Raw genomic sequence first — 27074 nt, forward strand, 5'->3', positions numbered from 1 at the left:
ACACGTTCTCTGGAGTGATGAATCACGCTTTACCATCTGGCAGTCCGACGGACGAATCTGGGTTTGGCGGATGCCAGGAGAATGCTACCTGCCCGCATGCATAGTGCCAACTGTAAAGTTAGGTGGAGGAGTAATAATGGTCTGGGACTGTTTTTCATGGTTTGGGCTAGGCCCCTTAGTTCTAGAGAATGGAAATTTTAACGCTACAGCATACAATGACATTCTAGACGATTCTGTGCTTCCAACTTTGTGGCAACAGTTTAGGGAAGGCCCTTTCCTGTTTCAGGATGACAAATCCCACGTGCACAAAGCAAGGTCCATGCAGAAATGGTTTGTTGAGATCTTTGTGGAAGAACTACACTGGCCTGCACAGAGCCCTGACCTCAACCCCATCAAACACATTTGGGATGATTTGGAACGCCGACTGTGAGCCAGGCCTAATCGACCAACAGCAGTGCCCGACCTCACTAATGCACTTGTGGTGTTATAGCAGCAAAGGGGGCACTGCATATTAATGGCCATGACTTTGGAATGAGATGTTCGATGAGAAAGTGTCCACATACCTTTGATTGTAGTGTATAAACATCTTCAAATGGTTGCCACCACACTTAGAAACAGCTAAGTGTTCAGTATGGGCTGCTCAACATCATGTTCTGACCAGACAGTACTATAGTGGGCAGAACCAAACCAATATGGGGGCATTCACAGCCGACCGTTTCAACATGGTCCTTCTAGACGGATTTAGCTACCAACAGTTATTTTTTATTTTTTTTACATGGTCCTTCATTCCACCAGATTTAGCGACCAATAGTTTTTACACCAGTATACCATTATTAGATATAGGTAGAACAACGTGTGTGTCCATTTTATTATGTTACACTGACTGTGTAAGGAGGTAGACTGTAAGAAAGGGGCAGGACAATGACTTGACACATTCACTCTTTCTCTTATCTACCATAGGTCAACTATCCATGTGACATAAACATATACTGTGCATTACATAACATGTTGCGTTGTTTAATGAGTCTTAATTGTGTATTCTGTTACTGCCATGCCTGCCTGTTACACAAGCTAACAAAATAAAGTTGTTATAGACATTTTCTTTCCATTCCTGTATCCATGTAAGCGACAAGAACACAGATTATAAATAACTATCTTTTCCATTACATGTACAATTGTGGCCAAAATAAATTGTCACCCTTGCTCTTTTCCTAAATAATTCCTGAACATGGCACTCAAACATCTTGATAATCTGCTGAGTTCATGATATCCAGCACACGTTCAAGGCCTCCAGTGACAGAGGCAGCAATGTGACCCAACACCCACAGAGTTTCTAAAACCAGGCGCAAGATTTCCAGAAATGCTTGCGAAGCAGACGAGGCCGGGGTTTGATTTGGATCTCTTTTAGTCCCCATTTGGACAAATTTTCCAAGAGTCCTTAAACATTCAAATACAATTTATAATATGAACACATTTTCACATATAACACACTATTACAAACATACATAATGACCCAATAAATACTCAATCTAAAAAATATTGATTCTTCATCTATAGTCCCACAACATTTATATGTATTATATTTAAATAGTTTTAAAATAATGTTTAAATGTATATATTGAAAGGTTTCTGGTTTGCTCAGTTAATTTATTCCATTTCTTTATTGCTCTAAATCGAAATGTTCTTTTGCCTCTTTTCTGTCTGGATCATGCTTGGATGGTGGACAATCTATTCCTAGTATTTACGGAATGTCTGTCTCTTACCAACTGAATACCATTGTGAATAGAACTTGGCCGTTTTAAAGGATGTATATTATAAAATAAGCATGTTTTTTTTCAATTATCTTGTCGATTGATGACCAACCAAGAACATTGCGCATGACTGCAACAGAAGAACCATATCTCCACCTTAAAACAATCCTTGCTGCTTTGTTCTGTGCATTCTGCAGCCTCCTAACTTCACTTGATGATACATTTCCCCAGACCACAGAACAGTAGTTCACCTTACTCTCAATTAATGCTTGTGTTATTTGCTTAAGAATTTTTCCTGGTAAATATTTAGCTATCCTTCTGATTATGCATGCTGTTTTAAAATATATATATATTTATTTTTTTACATAGATTAGTTATTTGAGACGACCATGATAAGCAGTTGTCTAGCTGCACTCCCAATAGTTTGGTTTCTGCCACTTTTTCAATTAGTACTCCTCCCATACTTAATTGTATCCCATGCTGTTTTGGCCTTTTCCTAGTGGAACAGACCAACATAACTTTGGTTTTCTTGGTGTTTAAAACAAGTTTGTTCTGGCAAACCTTGCTGCATAAATTGTAGTATCATCTGCAAATATAGTAGCTTGAGTTTCAGCTAAGGCATAGGGAAGGTCGTTGGTATATATTAAATAAAGAAGTGGCCCAAGGCAGCTGCCCTGCGGTATTCCACAGTTTAAAGCATGAGGGGAAGAAAATGAACCATTTGATATAGGTGGACTGTTTCCTGTCAGTTAGATATGACTGTACCCAATTCAATGCTACCTCCTTAACCTCTTACATCTAGACGTTCCGCTAGCGGAACACCTGCTCCAATATCCAATGATAGGCGTGGCGCGAATTACAAATTCCTCAAAAATACAAAAACTTCAATTTTTCAAACATGACTATTTCACAGCATTTTAAAGACAAGACTCTCCTTTATCTAACCACACTGTCCGATTTCAAAAAGGCTTTACAGCGAAAGCAAAACATTAGATTATGTCAGCAGAGTACCAAGCCAGAAATAATCAGACACCCATTTTTCAAGCTAGCATATAATGTCACAAAAACCCAGAAGACAGCTAAATGCAGCACTAACCTTTGATCTTCATCAGATGACACACCTAGGACATTATGTTATACAATACATGCATGTTTTGTTCAATCAAGTTCATATTTATATCAAAAAACAGCTTTTTACATTAGCATGTGACGTTTAGAACTAGCATACCCCCGCAAACTTCCGGGGAATTTGCTAACAATTTACTAAATTACTCACGATAAACGTTCACAAAAAACATAAATTATTTTAAGAATTATAGATACAGAACTCCTCTATGCACTCGATATGTCTGATTTTAAAATAGCTTTTTGGTGAAAGCACATTTTGCAATATTCTAAGTACATAGCCCAGCCATCACGGGCTAGCTATTTAGACACCCGGCAAGTTTAGCACTCACCAATATCAGATTTACTATTATAAAACTTTGATTACCTTTTGTTGTCTTCGTCAGAATGCACTCCCAGGACTGCTACTTCAATAACAAATGTTGGTTTGGTCCAAAATAATCCATCGTTATATCCGAATAGCGGCGTTTTGTTCGTGCGTCCCAGACACTATCCGAAATGGTAAATCAGGGTCGCGCGCATGGCGCAATTCGTGACAAAAAAAATCTAAATATTCCATTACCGTACTTCGAAGCATGTCAACCGCTGTTTAAAATCCATTTTTATGGCATTTTTCTCGTAAAAAAGCGATAATATTCCGACCGGGAGTGTCCATTTAGGTAAGCAGACGAAAGAAAACAAAGCTTTCAGTCGACGCGGGCACGAGCCTGAGTCTCACAGTACTGTAACCAGCCACTACCCAAACGTGCTACTTTTTTTCAGCCAGAGCCTGCAAAGCCACGATTCAGTATTTTGCCTTCTGAGAGCCTATGGCAGCCGTAGGAAGTGTCACGGGACAGCTAAGATCCTCACTCTTCAATAAACAGAGACAAGAAGAACGACACCTTGTCAGACAGGCCACTTCCTGCATGAAATCTCCTCAGGTTTTTGCCTGCCATATGAGTTCTGTTATACTCAGACACCATTCAAACAGTTTTAGAAACTTTAGGGTGTTTTCTATCCAAAGCCAATAATTATATGCATATTCTAGTTACTGGGCAGGAGTAGTAACCAGATTAAATCGGGTACGTTTTTTTATCCAGCCGTGAAAATACTGCCCCCTAGCCATAACAGGTTAAAACCATAATGCATTAGTTTTGTCAATTATTTCATGATCCACTAAATCAAATGCTGCACTGAAATCTAAAAATAGTACACCCACAAACTTGCCATTATCCATAGCATTGAGCCACTGGTCAGTCATGTCAACCAATGCAGTGGTAGTGGAATGGTTTTTGCGATAAGCATGCTGATTGGCTGTAATCAGATCATTCTTTTCCATGTACTACCATATTTGTCTACTCACAATACCCTCCAATATCTTACTGAGTGTAGGGAGTAGACTAATTGGTCGACTATTGGCAGGAGTAATGGGTTCTTTGCAGTCTTTCGGGAATAGGACAGTTTCGCATGCTTCCATACATTTGCAAACCTCCCCTTTTCCAGTGACCAATTAAATATGTATCTCAGTGGAACTGCAATCTGGGGAGCAGTACAGCGAAGCAAAAAATTGTCCATAAGATCATAACCTGTAGATTTCCCATCAGGTAATGACTTCAATAGGTTTAACACCTCCTCCACTGACACCGTTTGCAGACTAAAAGAGCAGATCTTGTTGCTCATAATATGATCATCAATCCATTGGACAATAGCTTGTTTGGAAGAATGTATGTTTACATTGTTGCTCAGTAAATTAATTTTCTTTGCAAAATCTGTAAAATGATAGGCAATATCAACTGGTTTTGTTATTATTCTCCCGTCAACCTCCACACTAGATGGGCATGATAAGATAGATGTACCAAGTAAGCCCTTAACTGTGTTCCATACCTTTTTTAGAATCATTTTTACAATAATAAAAGCATTGTTGTAAAATTTAATCGAAAGAAAAAAAAGTTAACTGCATAATTACGTAATGTTCTATAATTCTGTTCATCAATTTCTAATTTTGATTTGGCTGCTAAGACTTTTGACATTTCTTTTAGAAAAAGCCTCACCAAGTTCATCATCAATCCTTGGAGATGGACGAGCACCAACTGTACTCTTTCTTATAGGGGCATGATGGTCCATTACCTCAGTGAGCAAATCAATAAAACATTCTGTAGCGTGATTTAAATCATCCTCTAGATAGATCATCATGATTAAATGTTTAAAAATTTCTCTTGACCACAATCCTAGGAGGTTTCTTTGGAACCTTGGTATTCATGGTTATGGTCACAATATTATGGTCTGTCCAGCCCACTGGCATTGATCTGGCTTTTAAGCATTGCAATGGTATATTATAGAAAATCAGATCAATGCATGTGTCTGAACGATGACCCAACTTAATTGATGCTCTAGTAGTATCATTAACCATTTTGTTTCAAACCACAGTTCTTGGCATATCTCATAAATTTGGTTCTATTCGAATTATTGTGATCCTTCCAATTTATATTAAAATCACCCAAGATAAATACACCTCTGTTGCTATCTGTGGCCTGGTCAAACCCAGTACATAAGTCATCCAAATAGGACACCTTAGAGCTAGGAGGTCTATACACACATCCCACCAATATGGCTGCCTGGTGAGGCAGATGTACTTGAGCCCATAGTGCCTCTACTTGACATACATTAAGGTCATCCCTCCTCTTAAAAGGTATATGATTCTGAATGTACAGTGCTACACCCCCACCATTCCTATTCCTGTCCCTGTCCCTTCTCAGTAGACTATATCCAGGAATGTTAATTTGCCCATCATTTACAGATGCATCTAAATCTGTTTCAGTCAAAGCCAAAATATGGATATTATTTATGTTGACCAAGTTAAAAACCTCATGTATTTTGTTAGGAAGGCTACATACATTAACCTGAGCTATATGCAACCCCTTTCCTTATCAAGTGAAGATCAATAGAGCATGTATTTGTTATAATTGAAGTTGTCATGATACACTACAAAAATTTGAACATTGGATTAAAATAGCCAGGGAGTTACTCTAGAGTCGGGTTGATATAAAGTTTATCCATCACCATGGAAACTCGTTGACCCAGGCAACGCTTTTCCTTCATGATGGGATATAGTTTTTTCTCCTTTCACTGATCTCGGTGGGGAAGTGATCATTCATTCCAAAATCAGTGTTTCTGAGTTCTCTGCCCATGTTCTTCGTCATTTCCTTTTGCTTAAATTTGTCAAAACATGCAATAGTAGCCCGTGGCCTATTCCCAGAGGCCTTACCTATTCTATGGACTCTGGAGAAAGTGACATTACGCACAACATCAGTGGGCAGTTTTAGTTGAGTTGACAAAGTCTCGGACTGTATCCTCACAGCCTCTGCTGTTGTCATTCTCCGGTATCCCTGAAAATATTAGATTGTCCCGCATTGATCGACACTGTACATCAAGCAAGGTTTCTTTTAAGTTGTTTGTTCCCCCTTTGCACCACCTCCACCTTGCATGAATAGAGTCTACAGTACCTTTCAGCACCGTGTTCTCTTTCCTTAGATCGTCAATCTGACGTTGGCTGAATTCTAGACTGGCACATAATGCATTGATGTCCTCTCGTGTATATATCCAAGATATCAAGTTTGGCAAGCCTTTCATTGATGGATTTTAACAAGTCATCATCCATATCAGTAAACCTCTCGCCACACGCGCCCTCTTACTAGGGGATGGTTTGGTTTCATCGTTGATAACTATTGGCCAACCTGGTTTTGGTTTGTTTTGTTGATTGGGTAGGTTGTCCTTAACAATGCTTGAATCCTCCGAAACCAGCGACATGTTTCTTTGAGTTCGTAAGTATATCTCGTCAATGAATCGTTCAAGCTCTTCAATGGACTCTGAATCATCCAGTGTGTTTACGGGCAGAGTTAAGCACACACAGTTCAGCTGCAACTGAAAACCGCGAAGTTAATGGTTTACAAAAAAATAGTGAATGTATGAGCTGAAATATAAGATACCATACATTTTACATACGCACAAAAAAATCTGGTGGACATGACACTTCTTCACAACAACAACAAGGAAGTGAAACATTCTTCCTTAAATTGTTCATTTTCTCTAAATCTAAAGGCACAACCTAGATTGGAGCCAATGTCTTAAGTAGTTGAACATGTTATTACTTCAACCTTGTGAAAGTGTTTTAGTCAAAACAACTTTTATATTGAAGGAGTGCCTTTGATTTGACGGCCTGCGCAGTTCGGCGCGAGACGACCCTTTGACCGATGACATGTTTCTGCGCGTGAGCTTAGCTAGCCAACGTCGCCATGATGACGCCTAGCGGGATCGAAGATGACTATAGGCAGTTTCTGCTTCTCCAATCTTCATAATGTACTCTCTTTGAAACAGCATTATCAAACCTCCCCATGTTTGATTGTATGGAGAGTTTCTGAATGGCCGTTGGTAATTTGGTTGTTGGTAAACATAGGAAGACCCCACTGCTGAAGAAGACAAAAGAGACTGATTGTACTTCTCAAAAACCCACTCAAACAAGCCTAAATCCTGGGGGAAATGTTCTGTGGACCAGTGAAACCAAATTTTTAGCTTTTTGGCAATACAGATCAGCGCTGTGTTTACTGACAACCAAATTTAGCATTCAATGAAAAGAACACCCTCCCTACAATCAAATGGGGGAGGTTTGCTAATGCTGTCGGGTTGATTTTCTGCCTCTGGTACTGGGAACCTTAAATGTGCAAGGCATCATGAAATTAGCAGATTATCAGGTGTTTTGGAGACCAATGTTCAACCCAGTGTCCAAAAACTGTGTCTCCTTTGCAGGTCGTGGGTCTTCCAGCAGGACAACGACCCCAAACACACATTAAAAGAAACACCCATGAATGGTTTCAGAAAAGATGCTGGACTGTTCTGGAGTGGCCAGATCTGAATCACAAACAAAACCTATGGCGAGATCTGAAAACAGCAGTTGGTGGAGGTCACCCTTCAAACATTGAAGAATTAGAGACGTTTGCTGCTTAAAAGTGGGCCAAATTGCCAGTTGAAAGATGCAGCAAAATGCAAGGGTGACAATATATTTGGCCACAACTGTAAGTCCCTGTTGATATTGCTCATTGTTAGTAAAGTAGGACATCGCACGGAAGAATAGCCCAGGAAATAAGTTCTTACTACAATGCCAGAAGATGACCTCACCTGTAAATCCGATGACCTCACCGGATCTGTGTATGTAGCCTGGAGTGGATTGATGCTCTGACATCAATGCCTATGTTGTTGTTGAGATTGTTTGCCTCCCAGCCTTGATAGAGCTGTATTGGGCCTAAACAACAGAGACAGGAGAATATCTGTACTCTTAACTCACTAATGTTATTTAAACACTGTCTTCAAAACTGTAATGTATAACTCATTCTTCAAGTTAAACACTATCTAAGCACACATTCACTCATCCTTTTGTCTGTTTATTTCTCTCATAGGCATGAACACATACACAGGCACATGCTCGCACGCATGGAGGAGTGTATTGAATAGAGATGCTGTAACAGTCATGGGAGACTTACACCCTGGGCATGTTGTCAGTGTGGAAAGTGGTTGTTGACAAAACCTTATTATAGGAACCTCTGTACAGCTGAGGTGCACACTGGTGGTAAATAACCGCATCATACTCAGTCTGCATTTAAGCCACTCTAGTGCTGGAAATGATAATAATACATGTGTATTGACTGATAGGTTTTGTGTTAGGATTGAGACCTGAAACCTAATGGCTCTGTGAGACAAGATTACAGCTGTTGCTGTAAGTTCATGAAGGCCTTTCGGTGTACTCTGTTGTCGTTTTACTAGGGTGTGTAGTACACTGTGAAGTCTACCGAGTAGAGCCTGTCTGAACACGCTATGACATATTTTCTAAGGATGTAAATCAGGGGTGTCAAACTCATTCCATGGATGGCCTAGTGTCTTTTTTTTTTTTTGGTTTTTCCTTTTAATTAAGACCTAGACAACAAGGTGAGGGAAGTTCCTAATAATTAGTGACCTTAAATCATCAATCAAGTACAAGGGAGGAGCGAAAACCCGCAGACACTCGGCCTTACGTGGAAAGAGTTTGTCACATGATTGAAATGTTTCACAGGAACTGATTATCTCCATAGATTCCATAAGGTGACATCTAGAGAAAAATGGCTGTTGTGCTCAACTAGTTAGGATTTAGCCTGCATGCTACTGGTTACAATGCAATTATACAGTAGGCCAATTCTGTGCCAAAGAGAACCCTGTTGGAGACACATTTTTATTTACAGTGCATTCGAAAAGTAGTCAAACCCCTTGACCGTTTCCACATTTTGTTACGTTACAGCCTTATTCTGAAATGGATTCCCCTCATCAATCTACACACAATACCCCATAATGACAAAGCAAAAACAGTTTATTTAAATTTCTTTGCAAATGCATAATAACAAATAAAAGATATCACATTTACATAAGTACTCAGACCCTTTACTCAGTACTTTGTTGAAGTACCTTTCGCAGCGACTACAGCGTTGAGTCTTCTTGGGTATGACTCAACAGGCTTGGCACACCTGTATTTTGGGAGTTTCTCCCATTTATTCTCTGCAGATCCTCTCAAGCTCTGTCAGGTTGGATGGGGAGCGTCAGTTGCCAGCTATTTTCCGGTCTCCAGAGATGTTCGATCAGGTTCAAGTGCGGGCTCTTGCAGGGCCACTCAAGGACATTCAGAGACTTGTCCCTAAGCCACTCTTACATTGCCTTGGCTGTGTGCTTAGGGTTGTTGTCCTGTTGGAAGGTGAACTGTCGCTCTGGAGCAGGTTTTCACCAAGGCTTTCTCTGTACTTTGTTCCATTCTTCTTTCCCTCTATCCTGACTAGTCTCTCAGTCCCTGCTGCTGAAATAAATCCCCACAGCATGATGCTGCCACCACCGTGCTTCACCATAGGGAAAGTGCCAGGTTTCCAACAGGCATGACACTTGGCATTCAGGCCAAGAGTTCAATCTTTGTTCCATCATTTACATTTACATTTAAGTCATTTAGCAGACGCTCTTATCCAGAGCGACTTACAAATTGGTGCATTCACCTTATAATATCCAGTGGAACAACCACTTTACAATAGTGCATCTAAATCTTTTAAGGGGGGGGTTAGAAGGATTACTTTATCCTATCCTAGGTATTCCTTAAAGAGGTGGGGTTTCAGACCAGAGAATCTTGTTTCCCATGGTCTGAAAGTCCTTTAGGTTCCTTTTTGTCAATCTCCAAGTGGGCTGTCATGTGCCTTTTACTGAGGAGTGGCTTCTGTCTGGCCACTCTACCATAAAGGCCTGATTGGTGGAGTGCTGCAAAGATGGTTGTCCTTCTGGAAGGTTCTCCCATCTCCACAGAGGAATTCTGGAGCTCTGTCAGAGAGACCATCGGGTTCTTGGTCACCTCGCTGACCAAGGCCCTTCTCTCCCGATTGCTCAGGCGGACAGCTCTAGGAAGTGTCTTGGTGGTTCCAAACTTCTAACATTTAAGAATGATGGAGGCCACTGTGTTCTTGGGGACCTTCAATGCTGCAAAAATGTTTTGGTACCCTGTCTTGGAGATCTGCGGACAAATCCTTCGACCTCATTGTTTGGTTTTTGCTCTTACATGCACTGTCAACTGTGTGTCGTGTCTTTGGGTTACCATTAAACGGAAGATATGTTTATCAATTAGCTCCCTGTAATTATTATCACGCGATTAAACTGATTAATCGTTTAATTGTAATTAACTAGGAGATCGGGGCACCAAGGAGAATATTCAGATTACAAAGCTATAATTTTCCTAATATAACTTTCCTGTACTATAATATTATATTCTATTATAGTATAGGCCGATTATCTTCTTGTGGTTTAAATGGTGTATTTTACCTCTAGTCCAGTCTCATTCCAAACGTCGTAAATTGTTGTATCTGCACGAACCCAGTCTTTACTAAAATCATCCATACATCAATTGTCTTAAAATCATTTATTTACTACACTAAGTAATTAACAGAAAAACATACAAACAGTAATTATCGTCACAAAGGATTGGTATAGGAATGTGCCCTTGTGGGCTAAACAGGCAGGTCGGCCTGTTGAACAATGGATCATAAAAGGTCAGCTGTGGCACACAGAGTTCATTAATATTAACAATTGACAATTGAAGGCTCACTCATTCGGGAACAATTGCAATCAATATATATTTGCGCTCAGTGTGTCGTTCTGATTCTTGTTGGAGAGTAGTTCTGATGGAGAGTCACTCTCTCTCTCTCTCTCTCTCTCTCTCTCTCTCGGTTAGAATGGATCTTTCAAAGCGACATTCATTAATGTCGTCATCGAATGGTTGTTTCGTTGGTCTTCGCGTTCGATGATATAATTTACTTAGCTGCAGACTAATAATTAATATCAAAGACTTGTTCTTATTCTGTCGGTCTCGATAGTCTAAAAGTTAACCACGTGGTATAGTTCACTTTCAGTAGAGTACTTGGATGGTCAAACCTCTGGCCATAGAGTGTAGGCCTGGTCTGAAGAAATGTGAATCAGGGGGTGTTTTATAGTGCCCATAGAACAGCTTGTCAAATGACGCCTGGTCCTGTATGGGTCCCTGGGGGGTGTGCCTATGACTGAGTTAGATTTGGTTACAGAAATAGAATTCTATATCACATTACATCAGTACATAGCATCTCAATGTCTTACAAAAGCTTTATCCTTATTAACCTCTATGGGCTAGGTGGGACGCTAGCGTGCCACCCGTGGTGCACTCCATCAACAGCAGGTGCATTTCAAGAGCGGCAAATTTGAATCCAAATAAATGTCAAAATTCAAATTTTTCAAACATACAACTATTTTACACCCTTTGAAAGATAAACATCTCCTTAATCTAACCACGTTTTACGATTTCAAAAAGGTTTTACGGCGAAAGCATAAATTTAGAGTATGTTAGGACAGTACATTTACAAGAGTTGTGTGTAATGTTTTGTCAATTCAAAGACAGGGTCACCAAAACCATAAAACCAGCTAAAATGATGCACTAACCTTTTACAATCTCTATCAGATGACACTCCTAGGACATTATGTTAGACAATGCATGCATTTTTAGTTCTATCAAGTTCATATTTATATCCAAAAACAGCGTTTTACTATGGCATTGATGTTGAGGAAATCGTTTCCCTCCAATAACCGGCAGTCAAGTCAGCGTCACAAATTAAATAATTAAAATTAGAAAACATTGGTAAAATATTATATTGTCATTTAAAGAATTATAGATTTACATCTCTTGAACGCAATCAACTTGCCAGATTTAAAAATAACCTTACTGGGAAATCACACTTTGCAATAATCTGAGCACTGCGCCCAGAAAAATACGCGTTGCGATACAGACTAGACGTCATGTTGGGGAGATCTAAAATCGAAAATACTATGTAAATAATCCATTACCTTTGATTCTCTTCATCAGATGTCACTTCCAGGTATCACAGGTCCATAACGAATGTAGTTTTGTTCAAAAAAGCTCATCATTTATGTCCAAAAATCCCCGTCTTGTTAGCACATGATCTAAGCCAGCCGGACTTCTCGTCATGAACGAGGGGAAAAAATATATTTCCGTTCGTTCAAACATGTCAAACGTTGTATAGCATAAATCATTAGGGCCTTTTTTAACCAGAACATGAATAATATTCAAGGTGGACGAATGCATACTCTTTTATAACGTATTGGAACGAGGGTACCCAACATGAACTCGCGCGCCAGGTGTCTAATGGGACATCATCGTTCCATGGCTCTTGTTCGGTCAGATCTCCCTCCAGAAGACTCAAAACACTTTGTAAAGGCTGGTGACATCTAGTGGAAGCAATAGGAAGTGCCAAAATATTCCTCAGCCCCTGTGTTTTTCAATGGGATAGGTTTAAAGGTAATACAACACATCAGGTATCCACTTCCTGTCAGAAAATGTCTCAGGGTTTTGCCTGCCAAAGGTTGGGTGGTGGTGCAACAGGGAGGGGGTCAACTGTCCTCCCTGTACCAAAAGAGGCCAACGTCATGACATGTGGGATCTCATATAGACAGGTGTGTTTCTTTCCAAATCATGTCCAATCAATGAAATTTACCACAGGTGGTCTCCAACCAAATTGTAGAAACATCTCAAGGATGATCAATGTATCGTTACTTTACTTTAATTAATCTGATGACTGTTATTTATCTAATTAACTAACTATGTTTAATTGTTACCCAATTTTAAATTAATCATGTAATTAACTCGTTAGGAATTTGGGGCACCACGAGAGCGGTTGTTTAAAGAGTTACCATCTCCCGAAATTAAACTCGAAACGCCTTTACCTATCACATCCATAAAACAGTCAACGTATTAATCATTACCTATTATCATTCTGAACAGTCGTAACCTCCTTGCAACTGCAAAAACCTGAGGCTTACTTATGATTCAGTACTACACAAATTGGTTTAATTATTTATTTACTAGCTAACTAAATAATAGCACAGGATAACATACACACTTAATACATTAGAAAAAGGTCCCTAGCGGACTGACACAACATATGGCGGCTTGTTACACAATGACATGGAGAGGGAGAGAGGAAAAAGAGTCACATCGTTGAAACTATTCTTACAGTAATCATATACTTTGCCACGAACCGCCGCCCGTTTGGAGTAAGAAATCATGAATGTATTTGTGTGAATGCCTTCGTTTAGCGCTGTCTGAACCAGCCCTCCTTAGGAAGGGTGTTGGGTTGGCCTTTCTGGGGCACGCTTGTAAGGCTCTGATTGTCAGAAAGGGGACCCCCTTTCCCGTTCACTCTGGAAGATGCTCCTTGTAAGATAGGCTAGCCAGCCGTGTCGATGGTTACCACTGGGTGATGAAAGTAACCTACTACGGTGATTTTGAGAAGAGTAGTACAGTGGAATGGTTTGAAGAGTAGTAGGATGGTCCCACTTAGTCGCTTTTCTCGATATTTCACAAAGGACAGCTAATCAGCTGTACCAGTGATTGTCTGAGAGGGTTTTCTTCTCCAAATCATGTTGGTATTCAGGGTTCAAACCACTCTGGGAGTGAGTTTATTTTCTTCACCTCGTGTTGAGATTCAAAGTTCCAATCATTTCAAACGTGTAGCTACCACTTCACGTTTTTCTGGTCTAATGTTAACTTCTTTACCAATCCTTTTATGCACTCTGGTAGAAGGGGACGGTTCCATCAGGTTGACACACTCTCCGACCTCACTCGGGGCGTGGCTACTTACTGTGTAAAGTTTATAGGAGACAAATTCTCATGGCTCCTAAAATCACATTCAAAACGTATGAAAAATTATGAAAGTATTTTTGTTCTTTCATATACAAGGTTAAGGATGGAGACTTCATACATGTAGTGTATATACTGTTCAAGATACAGTATTTCCTTTATAACCTTTTTAATGACATCACAAAATATTAACCCATATGACATGATTATTCTTTAGATCACCACTGACCATTCCCCACATTCCTATGTTAGAAATATTGTTCCAGTATTCGCTTTAGGACGTGTTACGGTTTCGGCAGGAAGACTGTTTGTGTAGATAAAGCACATCCCTCTCTTAACAAAAACACTTTCCTAATATTTCATATTGCCCTGTTCACCGACGAACCCAGGAATTTCAAATATATATATATATATATATATATATATATATACATACATACATACATACATACATACATACATACTGCTCAAAAAAATAAAGGGAACACTTAAACAACACAATGTAACTCCAAGTCAATCACACTTCTGTGAAATCAAACTGTCCACTTAGGAAGCAACACTGACAATACATTTCACATGCTGTTGTGCAAATGGAATAGACAACAGGTGGAAATTATAGGCAATTAGCAAGACACCCCCAATAAAGGAGTGGTTCTGCAGGTGGTGACCACAGACCACTTCTCAGTTCCTATGCTTCCTGGCTGATGTTTTGGTCACTTTTGAATGCTGGCGGTGCTTTCACTCTAGTGGTAGCATGAGACAGAGTCTACAACCCACACAAGTGGCTCAGGTAGTGCAGCTCATCCAGGATGGCACATCAATGCGAGCTGTGGCAAGAAGGTTTGCTGTGTCTGTCAGCGTAGTGTCCTGAGCATGGAGGCGCTACCAGGAGACAGGCCAGTACATCAGGAGACGTGGAGGAGGCCGTAGGAGGGCAACAACCCAGCAGTAGGACCGCTACCTCCGCCTTTGTGCAAGGAGGAGCAGGAGGAGCACTGCCAGAGCCCTGCAAAATGACCTCCAGCAGGCCACAAATGTGCATGTGTCTGCTCAAACTCATGACTCCATGAGGGTGGTATGGGGGCCTGATGTCCACAGGTGGGGGTTGTGCTTACAGCCCAACACCGTGCAGGACGTTTTGGCATTTGCCAGAGAACACCAAGATTTGCTTTTTCGCCACTGGCGCCCTGTGCTCTTCACAGATGAAAGCAGGTTCACATTGAGCACATGTGACAGTCTGGAGACGCCATGGAGAACGTTCTGCTGCCTGCAACATCCTCCAGCATGACCGGTTTGGCGGTGGGTCAGTCATGGTGTGGGGTGGCATTTCTTTGGGGGGTCGCACAGCCCTCCATGTGCTCGCCAGAGGTAGCCTGACTGCCATTAGGTACCGAGATGAGATCCTCAGACCCCTTGTGAGACCATATGCTGGTGCGGTTGGCCCTGGGTTCCTCCTAATGCAAGACAGTGCTAGACCTCATGTGGCTGGAGTGTGCAGTTCCTGCAAGAGGAAGGCATTGATGCTATGGACTGGCCCGCCCGTTCCCCGACCTGAATCCAATTGAGCACATCTGGGACATCATGTCTCGCTCCATCCACCAACGCCATGTTGCACCACAGACTGTCCAGGAGTTGGCGGATGCTTTAGTCCAGGTCTGGGAGGAGATCCCTCAGGAGACCATCCGCCACCTCATCAGGAGCATGCCCAGGCATTGTAGGGAGGTCATACAGGCACGTGGAGGCCACACACACTACTGAGCCTCATTTTGACTTGTTTTAAGGACATTACATCAAAGTTGGATCAGCCTGTAGTGTGGTTTTCCACTTTAATTTTGAGTGTGACTCCAAATCCAGACCTCCATGGGTTGATAACTTGGATTTCCATTGATTTATTTTTGTGTGATTTTGTTGTCAGCACATTCAACTATGTAAAGAAAAAAGTATTTAATAAGATTATTTCATTCATTCAGATCTAGGATGTTATTTTAGCGTTCCTCTTATTTTTTTGAGCAGTGTACATTCCTGATTTCTTACTCAAAGCAGGCGACGGTTTGTGTGCAAAGTATATGGTTACTTTAGGTGAGGAGTTTTTGAATGTACCAATGTCCCTCTTCCTCTCCAAGCATCAATGTTGTCATTCCGCTATGGACCTGTTATCAGCGTATTACGTCTCCAGTCAATAACCGGTGCGGAGTGTGTATGTTTATCCTGTGTTCCCATTTAATTAGCTAGTAAATAAATAATTAAACCAATTTGTGTAGTACTGAATCATAAGTAAGCCTCAGGTTTTTGCAGTTGCAAGGAGGCTACGTCTGTTCAGAATGATCATATGATACGAGGTTATGATTAATAAGTTGATTGTTTATAGATGTGATAGGTAAAGACCTTTTAGAGTGTAATTTGGGAGATGGTAACTCTTTAAAGAACCGCTCTCGTGGTGCCCCAGATACTAATGACTTAATTGTTGCATGATTCATTTAAAATTGGGTAACAATTAAACATAGTTAGTTAATTAGATAACTTTAACATCAATCTGAAGATTCTTATTTAAGTCATGACACAAGGTCTACAGTGATTTTCGCACTGTTGATTACATACATAAATTATACTGCAAAGTAGACTACCTTCACATTTCCTACAGAAAACATATTAGTCTTTCAAGGCAATGGTTTCCTGTTTTACCATTGTTAGTGGCCGGGATCATGTCACTCCATAATTATCACACTCATACTAAACTCAATATGTAATAACCGTAATGATATTCCCTTCAAGAGCCAACCTGTCAGACACACATACAGGTGTAGGATCTTAATTTGACCAGTATTGTCATAACAAAATAGTACTGCAGCAACAGGTTTAGTCCATACATACTTTCCGCCAATGTAATGTTGCTTCATCAGTGGTTAGGCTATTAGCTAGCCAAAATGTAAGCTACATGAAAAGTGCAATACTGTAAAAATAACCATTTGTTAGTGCGGGTTTTCAGTAAATCCTGTGGCGCAGGGAAAATTCTCAGAAATAACAGAGTGGTTAAATTAAGATCCTACAGCCATCTTTGTCATCTTACAGTTTACAGGTAAGAGCTTTTCAAGATTCTTTCCTGTTGCTCTTCTTGGAAGATTTGTTATTTCTAAGGAATACATTACCGACAGTGGGGGGGGGAAAGTATTTGATCCCCTGCTGATTTTGTATGTTTTCCCACTTACAAAGAAGTTAACAGTCTATAAATTTAATGGTAGGTTTATTTGAACAGTGAGAGACAGAATAACAACAAAAAAATCCTGAAAAACGATGTCAAAAATGTTATAAAATGATTTGCATTTTAATGAGGGAAATAAGTATTTGACCCCTCTGCAAAACATGACTTAGTACTTGGTGGCAAAACCCTTGTTGGCAATCAGAGGTCAGATGTTTCTTGTAGTTGGCCACCAGGTTTGCACACATCTCAGGAGGGATTTTGTCCCACTCCTCTTTGCAGATCTTCTCCAAGTCATTAAGGTTTCGAGGCTGACGTTTGGCAACTCGAACCTTCAGCTCCCTCCACAGATTTTCTATGGGATTAAGGTCTGGAGACTGGCTAGGCCACTCCAGGACCTTAATGTGCTTCTTCTGGAGCCACTCCTTTGTTGCCTTGGCCGTGTGTTTTGGGTCATTGTCATGCTGGAATACCCATCCACGACCCATTTTCAATGCCCTGGCTGAGGGAAGGAGGTTCTCACCCAAGATTTGACGGTACATGGCCCCGTCCATCATCCCTTTGATGCAGTGAAGTTGTCCTGTCCCTTTAGCAGAAAAACAGCCCCAAAGCATAATGTTTCCACCTCCATGTTTGACGGTGGAGATGGTGTTCTTGGGGTCATAGGCAGAATTCCTCCTCCTCCAAACACATTGAGTTGATGCCAAAGAGCTCCATTTTGGTCTCATCTGACCACAACACTTTCACCCAGTTGTCCTCTGAGTCATTCAGATGTTCATTGGCAGACCTCAGACGGGCCTGTATATGTATTCTTGAGCAGGGGGACCTTGTGGGTGCTGCAGGATTTGTCCTTCACGGCGTAGTGTGTAACCAAATTGTTTTCTTGGTGACAATGGTCCCAGCTGCCTTGATCATTGACGACATCCTCCGTGTAGTTCTAGGCTGATTCCTCACTGTTCTCATGATCATTGCAACTTCACGAGGTGAGATCTTGCATGGAGCCCCAGGCCGAGGGATATTGACAGTTCTTTTGTGTTTCTTCCATTTGCGTATAATCGCACCAAATGTTGTCACCTTCTCACCAAGCTGCTTGGCGATGGTCTTGTAGCCCATTCCAGCCTTGTGTAGGTCTACAATCTTGTCCCTGACATCCTTGGAGAGCTCTTTGGTCTTGGCCATGGTGGAGAGTTTGGAATCTGATTGTTTCTGTGGACAGGTGTCTTTTTTTACAGGTAACAAGCTGCGGTTAGGAGCACTCCCTTTAAGAGTGTGCTCCTAATCTCAGCTCGTTACCTGTATTAAAGACACCTGGGAGCCAGAAAGCTTTCTGATTGAGAGGGGGTCAAATACTTATTTCCCTCATTAAAATGCAAATCAATTTATAACATTTTTGACATTCGTTTTTCTGGATATTTTTGTTGTTATTATGTCTCTCACTGTTCAAATAAACCTACCATTAAAATTATAGACTGATCCTTTCTTTGTCAGTGGGCAAACGCAAAAAACCAGCAGGGGATCAAATACTTTTTTCCCCCACTGTATATTCTCAATCTCATCCAGTATGTCCCTCAGACGGTCAAAAGATAACAAAATCGATACATTATATACCTTCCTCTGGTCATGTTTTATTAGTTGTAACTGAGGCTTGGGTTGACCACAGTCAATCTGCCCTGTAGTCAGCTGATGTAGAGTATCTGGGCAGAGTAGCTGGGCAAGATTTAGCACTTTCATCTGTCAGCTCTGATGGAATAAGGGCCGAGCACTCAGTTGCCCTTCTTTGAACCTTCTCTGGCATCCCTGGCCTTTTCACCGACTGCAACAGCTACGGAGCCCAGTCATGCACACTGCATTTGTTATAGATGTGGTCCAGCCAACACATTGCAATGAACCACATCACACAACAACACGTCTCTCATTTGCCAATGTTTAGTCTATTGATTTGTTTGAGTCCATCCTGATTGTCTAAATTACTCTATAGGTCATTAGGTTAAAGTACATTACATTTTGAATTTTGTCTCATCTTCAGATTGAGCTGCATGTGCATCTTGATGGCGCTCTCCGAGTGGAGACCATCCTAGACGTTGCCAAGTAAGTTTATAAACCTGTTGAATTCTTTGTATTTTGTTTAAATAGTGTGCTTTATAACAGGTTTTGCAAGTTCTCTTTAAACATTAACTGTCAATTACCTTTGGTAAAAGGGCTATTAGACTCAAGTGACATGGTTTATTAGGTTCATGTGACACATTGTTCTTTCAGTATCTGCGTTTGGAACATGTAGGCCTATTTATGGGGATATTTTTCAACTCGCAATTTCCTTTAAGTCATTAATATAATTAACATTGAGCAGCTGTAGCTACCTATTGCTGGTTGTACTTTTAAAGTCCTCTGTTTCTGTATGTCTGTCCCAGGCGACGTGGGATCACCCTGCCTGCATGCACAGTGGAGGGCATGAAACAAATCTGTGTAATACACCAGCCTGCCACCCTCACAGAGTTCCTCGGCAAGTTCGCAGCGTACATGCACGTTATTGCGTAAGTACTCTGAACATAAAGATGGCTGAGATAATGAGATGCTGACTACTGCACTAATCCCTAATTTCATACTGTAATTATCACCGGGAGAAGTTGTCTCAAGATGTCAAACTCAAAAGCAGTGGTGGAAAAAGTACCCAATTGTCATACTTGAGAAAAAGTAAAGATACCGTAGTGGAAAATGACTCAAGCAAAAGTGAATGTTACCCAGTAAATACTTATTGAGTACAAGTCTAAAAGTATTTGGTTTTAAATATACTTAAGTATCAAAAGTAAATGTAATTGCTAAAATATACTTAAGTATCAAAATCATTTGAAATCCCTTATATTTAGCAAATCGGAAGGCACGATTTTCTTGTTTTAAAATGTATGGATAGCCAGAGGCCCAATCCAACACTAAGACATCATTTACAAACAAATGATGTGTTTAGTAAGTCTGCCAGTATAGAGGCAGTAGGGATGACCAGGAATGTTCTCTTGATAATTGCATGAATTGGACCATTTTCCTGTCCTACTAAGCATTCAAAATGTAACGAGTACTTTAATAGTTTTCTTTAGGAATGTTGTAAAGTAAAAGTAATCAAAAAATAGTAAAGTACAGATACCCCAAAAAAACGACTTAAGTAGTACTTTAAAGTGTTTTTACTTAAGTACTTGACGGCATCTTGTGCTGTAATACGTCAAGGTGCTAAAGTACCAATTTGTGTTAAGTTCAGTTTACAGGAGGTTGTGCTCCACCAAGCTCTTTAATCAGCTTTATTAATGCAGATGGCTCTTAGATGGAGATGAAAGTTCAAAGTTCAATCTGTAGAGAGCCATGTCAGGGAGATGACATGTACTGTACTGGATGTACTGTTACCTCCCTGTTTTATTTCAACAAGAATCATAACTGCTGTACAGTGTGTTAGGAGGCAAGAGTTTTAAATGTATTTGCATGACATGCAATGCATTCAACAAGCTTTTAAAGAACACGATCACCTAATTTGTTAAATTACGGCTAAAATATGAAAGTGAGGGGGAGCTTTGTATTGGGACTGTCATTTGTAATGATTGTGAATTGTGTGAGTTAAATAGCAGCCCTATTGAGGTACCTTCACTTTAAGACCAGCGCTTGATAGGTCTTCTTCCTGGTTAGTGAGTGAATGTAATGCAGACAGAGTCAGTATAATGCAATGTTTCCTCTGGTGTCCAGACTAGGGGGTCAGTTAGTTGAAATGCAGATCATGCAGCACAGAGGAGCACGTCATGATGCCAGCAGGTGTTTCTTTGTCAACCAACTGAACTCAGACAGAGTCAAGGTTGTTATGTATTCCATTCCCATTACCTTATATTTAACCCAAAATCTACAGTACCAACATATTTCACATTTTGGCCCCCAGATGGTACTTTTGAAAAAAGCAACAATCCTAGTAAAAATCTAAACTCAAACCTCACCCACTGCTCAGACTATATAGTGTTTTAAAGGGTAACAGTCATGAAGAGGGCACGACAAAGCCTATTCCCCCTCTGGAGACTGAAAAGATTTGGCATGGGTCCTCAGATCCTCAAAAGGTTCTACAGCTGCACCATCGAGAGCATCCTGACTGGTTGCATCACTGCCTGGTATGGCAACTGCTCGGCCTCTGACCGCATGGCACTACAGAGGGTAGTGTGCATGGCCCAATACATCACTGGGGCCAAGCTTCCTGCCATCCAGGACCTCTATATCAGGCGGTGTCAGAGGAAGGCCCTAAAAATTGTCATAGACTCCAGCCACCCTAGTCATAGACTGTTCTTTCTGCTACCGCATGGCAGGTGGTACCAGAGCGCCAAGTTGAGGTTCCAAATGTGTTCTTAACAGCTTCTACCCCCAAGCCATAAGACTCCTGAACAGCTAATCAAAGGGCTACCCAGACCCCTCTTTTAAGCTGCTGCTACTCTCTGTTTATAATCTATGCATAGTCACTTTAACTTGACCTACATGTACATATTACCTCAACGAACCGGTGCCCCTGCACATTGACTCTGTACCGGTACCCCCTGTATATAGCCTTGCTTGTTATTTTACTGCTGTTTAATTATTTGTTACTTTCTTTAAAATTCCTTAACACTTATTTAAAAAAAACATCTTAACTTCTTAAAGTGTTGTTGGTTAAGGGCTTGTAAAGTACCGTAATTTCCGGGTTATTAAGCACACCTGAATATAAGCCGCACCCACTGAATTTAAAACAAAAAATGATTTTGAACATAAATAAGCCGCACATGTCTATAAGCCGCAGGTGCCTACCGGTACATTGAAACAAATGAACTTTACACAGGCTTTAATGAAACACGGCTTGTAACAAAAAATAAAACATTAGCAGTAAGCTTTAGTTGTCTTTTTGCACTGAGTCAATTCCTCAAGCTGCTGTTTCCAACGTCTTTATCATCGACTCATTAAGACCAAGCTCCCGTGCAGCAGCTCTATTTCCTTTTCCAACAGCCAGATCAATCGCCTTCAACTTGAAAGCTGCATCATATGCATTTCTCCGTGTCTTTGCCATGATGAGGGTGACAAAATGACTACCGTAATCAGAATGATGGGAAGTTTGAGAGCGCTCGATTTAATCTAAACAGTAAACAAAAATAGTTGTTTGACCTTAACCCGTTCGGCAATTTCATTGGTCTAATAAAAGCTTCATGCCGCCAAAAAACTGAGCACGTCACAGAATGTGTTTTTTTGAGAAAAAAAAATTTGAAAGCGGGAAAAATCCATATTAGCTGCGTCATTGTTTAAGCCGCGAGGTTCAATGCCTGGGAAAAAAGTTGCGGCTTATAGTCCGGAATTTACGGTAAGCATTTCACTGTAAGGTGAATTCGGCGCATGTGACAAATAAAATGTGATTTGATTTTAACACGTGAGGTTTCTATTCTCTGCCAGACTAACCAACAACCTCCCACAACTATGAAAAGAAACAATAATGGTTTGTAGTGGTAGCCTCTAGCCAGGACAGAGCAGCTGCTAGCTAGCGGTTATGCTGAATAAAGCATTCTTTATCAAGTCTTTCCCATGAAAGCCTTGTTGGGGCGACCCCCCCCCCACACACACACACACACACACACACACACACACACACACACAACAAAATGGGGAACTTGCTAGCTGCGTTTGGCTCATGTAGGATTTTTTTGTGTGTAGATTGATGGATAAGCATGGGGGTGGGGGAACAACAAGCATTCAGACCAGGCCAGTTTTCACTTCCAGTGTAAAAGCTGGAAGCAGTCTTTTTTTCTAATCATGTGATGTGAAACAGAATCTGTGTTGTGAAGTCAAAAAGCAACAGAAAGGGAAACGATGCTAGGAACGTCTGAGTTTGCAGACATTTCCCACCACTCCAACATACCCATTTACTCCACAGGGACTTTTACAGAAATATAAATAGTAAAGTACAGATACCCCAAAAAACTTAAGTACTTTAGACCACTGCTCAAAAGTGAGCGTTTGATTAATATCTTGATAAATGAGTGTTAGGGTGAGTTTGCTTTATACTGGTAGTGTTACAGCACAAGATGGCATCAAGGTGGTCCACGACTAATTTGTGTTCGTGTTCAGTTTACAGGAGGTTGTGCTCCACCAAGCTCTTTAATCAGCTTTATTATTGCAGATGGCTCTTAGATGGAGATGAAAGTTCAATCTGTAGAGAGCCATGTCAGGGAGATGACATGTACTGTACAAGAATCATAACTGCTGTACAGTGTGTTAGGAGGCAAGAGTTTTAAATGTATTTGCATGACATGCAATGCATTCAACAAGCTTTTAAAGAACACGATCACCTAATTTGTTAAATTACGGCTAAAATATGAAAGTGAGGGGGAGCTTTGTATTGGGACTGTCATTTGTAATGATTGTGAATTGTGTGAGTTAAATAGCAGCCCTATTGAGGTACCTTCACTTTAAGACCAGCGCTTGATAGGTCTTCTTCCTGGTTAGTGAGTGAATGTAATGCAGACAGAGTCAGTATAATGCAATGTTTCCTCTGATGTCCAGACTAGGGGGTCAGTTAGTTGAAATGCAGATCATGCAGCACAGAGGAGCACGTCATGATGCCAGCAGGTGTTTCTTTGTCAACCAACTGAACTCAGACAGAGTCAAGGTTGTTATGTATTCCATTCCCATTACCTTATATTTAACCCAAAATCTACAGTACCAACATTTTTCACATTTTGGCTCCCAGATGGTACTTTTGAAAAAAGCAACAATACTAGTAAAAATCTAAACACAAACCTCACCCACTGCTCAGACTATATAGTGTTTTAAAGGGTAACGTGAGGTTTCTATTCTCTGCCAGACTAACCAACAACCTCCCACAACTATGAAAAGAAACAATAATGGTTTGTAGTGGTAGCCTCTAGCCAGGACAGAGCAGCTGCTAGCTAGCGGTTATGCTGAATAAAGCATTCTTTATCAAGTCCTTCGCTTGAAAACCTTGTTGTTGCGTCTGGTGCAACCCCCTACACGACAACAACAAAATGGGGGAACTTGCTAGCTGCGTTTGGCTCATGCAGGATTTTTGTGTGTGTATGTGGATGGATAAGCATGGGGGTGGGGGAACAACAAGCATTCAGACCAATCATGGGATGTGAAACAGAATCTGTGTTGTGAAGTCAAAAAGCAACAGAAAGGGAAATGGCGCTAGAAACAGCTGTTTGAGTGAGTTTGCAGGCGTTTCCCACCACTCCAACATACCCATTACTCCACAGGGACGTTTACAGAAATGTGCACAACATAACGGAATGATATGCACTCAAAATCCAATGAAACTACTATTACAAACGACTATAATATTCTAGTATCCCCTATGTCATTCTTTAAATACTGTACACAGGCTGATCTTATGTCCTTTATCGTCATTACAGGGATAATGATAATTACAGGGATATTGATAGTCATTTTCTCCTCCTGACAGTCAGTCCTATTGGCAGTAGCAGTGAATTGCTCAGTGTAAGTTCAAGTGCAGTTCAGAGGTCACATGGAGTGTTGGTTTAGCGGCTTGCTATGCTCTGACTCTGTGACAGTAATAGTCCTCCTGCTGTGGTGTGCTGAGGATGTACGATCAGATTACCCTTCTGCCATTCAGAGAAACACTACTACCCTGTACTAACCATGCAGGCAAAGAGGGTAAAGACGCAAAGAATAGTTGGCTGTTCCTAGAACATTTCCTTTGTTTTTATGTGTGTCCTAAATCAAGTTGTTTTAAAAATGTATTTGTATCTGGATGAGCATATTTTGAGGAAATCCCCCCCCCCCCCAAAATGTAGGGCCTTTGTTGCTGACTAATAATTTGCATTACCTGCCATAGCTGAGTAAATATTCATGTTGTTTCTCTTGGTCTTCCACTGATTTTGTATTACCTTTCCAGTGGCGACAGAGAGGCGATCAAGAGGATAGCTTATGAGTTTGTGGAGGACAAAGCCAAAGAAGGGGTCATCTACGTTGAAGTCAGATACAGCCCACACTTGCTGGCTAACGCTGACGTAGAACCCATTCCATGGAACCAAAAAGAGTAAGTGGATGATATTTATATTTTTCTGAGTTGGTAAGGTAGCTGACAGAAAAGTGTGAATTTGAAACATACTGCATTAGTGATTGTCACACTTTAATATATGGACGTGTGCAATACAGTACTTCTTTGAGTTCCTTGTGCTCTCCAATGGCAGAGTTTTGTATTGTTCATATCATTTGTAGGTATCTGTTCTTGTTCTTAGAGCTCAAAACGTATAACATTAAACATAGAAATGCATTCAAGAATTCTCTCTGTCTTGATTTCACTCTCTCTTCTCCCAGAGGTGACCTGAGCCCAGATGAGGTGGTTCACTTGGTGAACCAGGGACTGGCCGAGGGAGAGAAGGCGTACAAAATCAAAGCCAGGTCCATTCTGTGCTGCATGCGCCACATGCCAAGTAATGCCCTCACTGTCCTGTTCATGCTCCTGTCCTGTCTGTCTGGCACAACTCAACCCCCTCCTTATTGTCTGTAGTTATGTCTGTGATCCTTAGCACACTGTAGAAGGTTGCAAGCCAAAAATCTCACATTTTTAAAAACACTCCCCACACTTCCTGTTGTGGTCATTTTCTGACCGTGTCTCGTTTCACTCCATCCCCACTCAATTGTGTTGCTCTATACTTGACGATGGTGTGATACTGTGCACATTACTGATTTTTCTCCTTAGCTAATATTACCATTTGCTGACCCAACACAGAGAGTTAAAAGGGGCTCTTGTTTGTATATTGTGTCACTGAATGAACAATTGCAAGTCTCATCTCCTATGTTACAGTACAGAATAGAGCTAGCATTATCTCTCATACAAGAGATCCCCTTTCAGGGTTTCCCAAACTCAGTCCTCGGGACCCTAAGGGGTGCCCGTTTTGGTTTTGTCCGTGACACTACACAGCTGATTCAAAAGATCAAAGCTTGCTGATTTTAGTTTATTATTTGAATTGGCTGTGTAGTGTCAGGGCCAAAACCAAAACGTGCACCACTTGGGGAAACACATCAATCCAAATCGCAGAAACTTTATGACTTACCAGAGCGTAGTATCTGTTTCTGTAATTACATGTAACAAAATGTCAGTGGCTGTTTTAGGCAGACATTCCAGTGAACGGTGCTCTGTAGTCCGTCTTGGGATTTTGATTCCGCTTTTAAGTTTTTAACTGGAAAACTTGACCTTTTCAACTATTGCTTTTACTGAGATGCTTGGCATGATACACAAATGTCTCTCATTCGTGGACTGCAGCAGACCATTTAGATAACCATTAGGTCATAAATCTAGCATGAAAACATTTCAGAGACATCCCCACAAATCAAACATTGTGCATTTTCTTTTTTAAATGAGATCTGTTTGACCTTACTGGGTTGCTACTGCTAATAAATGTGTGTTGCGTTGCATAGGCTGGTCCATGGACGTGGTGGAGTTGTGTAAGAAGTATAAGAAGAGCGGAGTGGTGGCTATTGATCTGGCAGGAGACGAGTCACTCAACTGTGAGGCCTTCCCAGGACACAGGATGGCCTATGAGGTAACTGCCTAACGTTGAACCCCTCACATCCAATTCATACTGTATGTGCTCTAGTCAACTGTTTCATCATTGTCATGTAAACATGCATGGTTAACGGCAATGCTTAAGGACTAGAGTTGTCTTTAGCACATAGTATGCAGGATATGAGGCTAACCACTGTCCTACTATCATGCAGCATACCATGCTAAGTTTTAGGGCTTATAGGTGAGAGATCAAACTCCAACTTG

General features: G+C 40.9%; 1 protein-coding gene across 1 annotated transcript in view; it reads left to right on the plus strand.

The window, feature by feature from the left end:
• Window positions 1-27074, plus strand: part of LOC106567100 (adenosine deaminase) — a 57366-nt gene that overhangs the window by 21061 nt on the left and 9231 nt on the right. The window contains exons 2-6 of the mRNA XM_014135994.2: window positions 19311-19372; window positions 19693-19815; window positions 25194-25337; window positions 25619-25734; window positions 26723-26847. Of these exons, the coding sequence (XP_013991469.1) occupies window positions 19311-19372; window positions 19693-19815; window positions 25194-25337; window positions 25619-25734; window positions 26723-26847 (570 nt within the window). The remainder of the gene's footprint in view (window positions 1-19310; window positions 19373-19692; window positions 19816-25193; window positions 25338-25618; window positions 25735-26722; window positions 26848-27074) is intronic.

The sequence above is a fragment of the Salmo salar genome, chromosome ssa13 (assembly GCF_905237065.1).
Source record: "Salmo salar chromosome ssa13, Ssal_v3.1, whole genome shotgun sequence".
NCBI classification, from domain to species: Eukaryota; Metazoa; Chordata; class Actinopteri; order Salmoniformes; family Salmonidae; genus Salmo; species Salmo salar.